Source organism: Epinephelus fuscoguttatus, linkage group LG23, assembly GCF_011397635.1.
Source record: "Epinephelus fuscoguttatus linkage group LG23, E.fuscoguttatus.final_Chr_v1".
NCBI classification, from domain to species: domain Eukaryota; kingdom Metazoa; phylum Chordata; class Actinopteri; order Perciformes; family Serranidae; genus Epinephelus; species Epinephelus fuscoguttatus.
The window spans coordinates 27,915,957-27,919,723 of NC_064774.1; the positions used below are offsets into that span (position 1 = coordinate 27,915,957).

The following is a 3,767-nucleotide window of genomic DNA, read 5'->3' on the forward strand; positions in this document are numbered from 1 at the left end:
ACTACTGTTGGGCCCGGTCACTTATAAACGCACGCAGCAAAAACAAGAGGGTCCTCGCCTTTGGCGAGGACTGCTCTGTGAGCAGTCCTCTGCCTTAGGGCTCGGTCCCTAATAATAATAATAATAAACACTACAAGAACAAGAGGGTCCTCGCCCTTCAGCCGAGGTCCCTAACTATAGAGTTTGGGTCTTGTGTCTTTATAGAACAGGTGGTGGGGCTCTTTGTATGGACGGCTACAGGTTCCTTGCCAAATCATAACCACAATGTGTGGCAGCTAGTTTGAGGCCACAGGTGGACTATGCTTCCAATATGTCAGCACATATTCCCATCAGTGGGAAATAATACCCTCCATCTCAATACTGCCAGGCATTAATGTGTTAACTTTCATCTCATCTTGGTCTGGGATCATATTCTGACAGCTCTCAGTTATCTGATGATGTTGTGTGATTTCTTTTCTTCCCTGAGAAACAGCATCTTTGTATATTTTCATTGATGTCACTGTAAAAAGAAAGTTATCTTGGAATCTGGAGGTTAAATGTGTCAAGCATGAATGTGGTCAGTTTGATCAGCAGGTTTAGTGGAGAAAAAGAAAAAAAAACACCCCGCCTCTTTATGTTTAAGGCACCCTTACTGAGGCGCACTTCAGCTGCGGACATTGCAGAGCTTCAGTCACACGCACCATGATGCTGAACTTCACCTTGATAACAGCTTTGCTTCTCTGCAGCCTCAGTAAGTACTGGCACTGAATTACTCCTGACTGCACTGTTTGTGTTATGACTGGACATTTAGCGTGTCATAATTAAAACTCATTTACTTCTCTGCTGTTTGTTTCAGGCTGGATCTCAGTCTCCGTTTCGGAGACTGTGGAGGTCAACTCTGGTGAAAATGTCACACTGCTGTGCTCCAACATGTCCAAACGTGACTCTTTGACATTCTGGTTCAGACTTGTCCAGAAAACCAAGATCAGCTGTATCTCTGTTATGTTCCGATCTGACAGCAAAGCTCAATTCTGTGAGGGAATTCAAGAAAGAAAATTTGAAATGAGATCCAACATGTCCACTCTCTCTCTCAAAATCAAACAAGTGAATTCATCCGACTCTGGACTGTATTTCTGTGGATTTTACGCAAATGGACGTCCAGCTTTCAGGGTGACACGTTTGAACATCAAAGGTAACATTATTGCAAAGTCTTTTCTGTCATTTTTCTGCCAATATTGTAAAAACGATTTTAATAATCATCTCAAAACAACATTCTGCATGCAACAAAGTAGCTTTTATCTTTTGATGTTAATCAACCAAGACTTAATTTATCTTCATTTCTTTGAAAGGGAACAATGAGCCACATGGTGAGAAGGAAAAAAACTGTAAAAGTAAGTTCTCCTAAAGATTTCGACCACAGTGTAGATCATTAAATGTGTGTAGGTACAGCAGTTTGGCTTAATTCAGCTTGGTGCATTTTAATTTGAGCCAGGCCTCTAAAGGGAAGATAGAGTTTAACTCAATGATATTTCTTGTAGAAGAGTCTGATGGAATAGCAGAGCTGACGAGTGTGATCCTGGGTGCTCTGACTGTTGTCCTCGTGATGGTCATCATTGTTCTGGTTGTGAAAAACAGGAAACGTCAGACAGGTACTTTCTCAGAGCTACTGTATTGATCTTTTATTAGGTTTTGTTGCCACTGAAAAATTTCTTCAAATTGCTAACTCCTGCTTTATCAAAGACAATCAGTGAACTGATACCAAATGTTTTGCCTTTTTCACTTAGCCAATGAAGAAGAACAGAAACCAGAGCAAAGTCAGGTAAATCCAATTTTAACATTTGTGTCTAAATATTGTTTGATAGAGCTCTACTGAATAAGAAATTCAAAACTCAAAAATGTATATTTGCCAAACATTAATATCTGTATCCTACCCAAAATCCAGTGGCTGTGGGGCTATATTGTGGCAATTAAAAGTATGTTAAATCACGGCATTAAGACTGTAAATGTTCTTTTGCAGAATGTGGGCTCTGATGACGTGAACTACGCAGCAGTGACATTTCAAACAACAAGAGCAAAAAGAAGAGAGCTGGAGCCAAATGTTGTTTATGCTGCCACTAGATAGACTCAGCAGGCGACTGGAACTGATGCTGGATCATATTAATGTGCTGCTTCAGAGCTTTTGTTTGACTTGTAGGTGACAGGAACAACCACCATTTAGCAATAAAGATCTTATGTTGTCTTTGTGTCTTTGTGCTGCAGAGCGTTAATTCTCAGGATTGCCTTTCTCTAAGTCAAAGTCTATTTCGCAGAAAAAAAAACAGTTGATTGGTGTTTGGTTGAGGAAGAGCCTGTCTAGAGTCCCTTATGACAAGATTAAGATTGAGGTCTGCAGCAGTAAAGGAGTGAGTGACATTCACATCACTTGTTTGAGGAAAGAAGAGACAGCACAGTGTGGTCTGGCACAACAGAGGTGAAATTCATGAGGCCTGTTAGATTAGTTTCTAAAAACAAAATCTGAAAAGAAGCAGCAAATACTGGCTGAAGAAATTCAAAGCCTTGAGCTGTACATAAGTTTTGGCAAATCATACATCAAGATTAAAACTGAATATTTGAAAATTTTTAACTAGAGTTAACTAGACTCCAATGCTAGACAAATCTTTATGACACATAAAATACACTATTTAAGACTGAATCATTGTTCTGCTACTTCAAGTTTTTAGTGTGTCTCTGTCCATGTACATGCTGTACCAAAAGCCTCTCTTTGTGCTTTGTGTTATATTAAACATGTGCCCAAATAACACCAACTGTGGCTATTGAATTCATTTTATTTTTCAACAAAAAGAAGACTGACCAAGAGTACAAGTTTTTTCTATATCAAGGAGGGTCCGTTATTAAAGCAACCCTTACCTTTACCTCCATTACGTCCTCATTACATCTATGATAGACGTAGGCGTTGGCATGGTAATGTTAGATACACGGAAGAGGAGGGCGAGTGTAACGTTACAAATGCAACCCCGGAGTTTTAAAACTCAACCGGAGCCAGTGATGACTGATGGGTTTTAGAATAAGGTTACAGCGCTAACGTTAGATAGTAGCGTTAACGTTACTATTAAGTGGAAACACACAGGGAAGATAACGTTAATGTCTCAGAGGCTACGCTACAGTAGGCTAACGTTAGCCATTAGCAACTGGGTGCTGTGTTGTCATATATAACATTATGAACTGAAATGAACTTTGTCATTTTTATGCGCAGCACAAAAAAACGAACTGACATTTTGCATACCCCAAGCAAAAAGAAACAAAACATTTAAAAACAATTTGTGCAACATATAAGAAAGACACATCACAGCACACCACGGAGCTTACCAGATGATGCAGCCTCCCTGTCTGCTCTGTTTAGCGTTAGCCTCCTTAGCTCAACACTGGCGTCTTATATGTTACCATTCATCCATGTCTGAGAGGCCGTTTACACGTTGCCGGCTATTTTCATAAACGGACATTTCACCGTCTCCGTTTTCAAAAAAATCTTCGTTTACACTTACCCGTGTATATATACACAAGAGCATGCCAAACCTGTAGGTTTACGAGAAGCTCAAGCCTTCCATGTATCCATTGTCACCATAGCAACATAGCTCGCACTTTTGACAGAGGCGTAAGTTATGGCGCATACTGTGACGTCGGCTGCCTATAAATCCGTTTATCTCCGTTTATCTCAGTTTACGGAGTTTTTAGAAAGACTCGTTTTCAGAGAAGAAATCTCCGTTTGTGTGTAAACAAAAGGCACAAAC

General features: G+C 40.0%; 1 protein-coding gene across 1 annotated transcript; it reads left to right on the forward strand.

The window, feature by feature from the left end:
* The first annotated feature begins 663 nt into the window (after positions 1–663).
* Positions 664–2,182, forward strand: LOC125884491 (uncharacterized). The gene is made up of 6 exons (XM_049569567.1): positions 664–730; positions 836–1,171; positions 1,329–1,370; positions 1,518–1,628; positions 1,764–1,798; positions 1,997–2,182. Exons 1-6 carry the CDS (start codon positions 682–684, stop codon positions 2,099–2,101), a joined length of 678 nt encoding a protein of 225 aa, XP_049425524.1. The 5' UTR covers positions 664–681; the 3' UTR covers positions 2,102–2,182.
* The last annotated feature ends 1,585 nt before the right edge of the window (positions 2,183–3,767 follow it).

Excerpts from the sequence above, each read along its gene's own strand:
- LOC125884491 (XM_049569567.1), top strand. The coding sequence starts at position 682 with ATGATGCTGAACTTCACCTTGATAACAGCTTTGCTTCTCTGCAGCCTC. Across the intron at positions 1,172-1,328 it reads GACACGTTTGAACATCAAAG|GGAACAATGAGCCACATGGT; the intron begins GTAACATTATTG and ends TTTCTTTGAAAG. Across the intron at positions 1,799-1,996 it reads AGAAACCAGAGCAAAGTCAG|AATGTGGGCTCTGATGACGT; the intron begins GTAAATCCAATT and ends GTTCTTTTGCAG.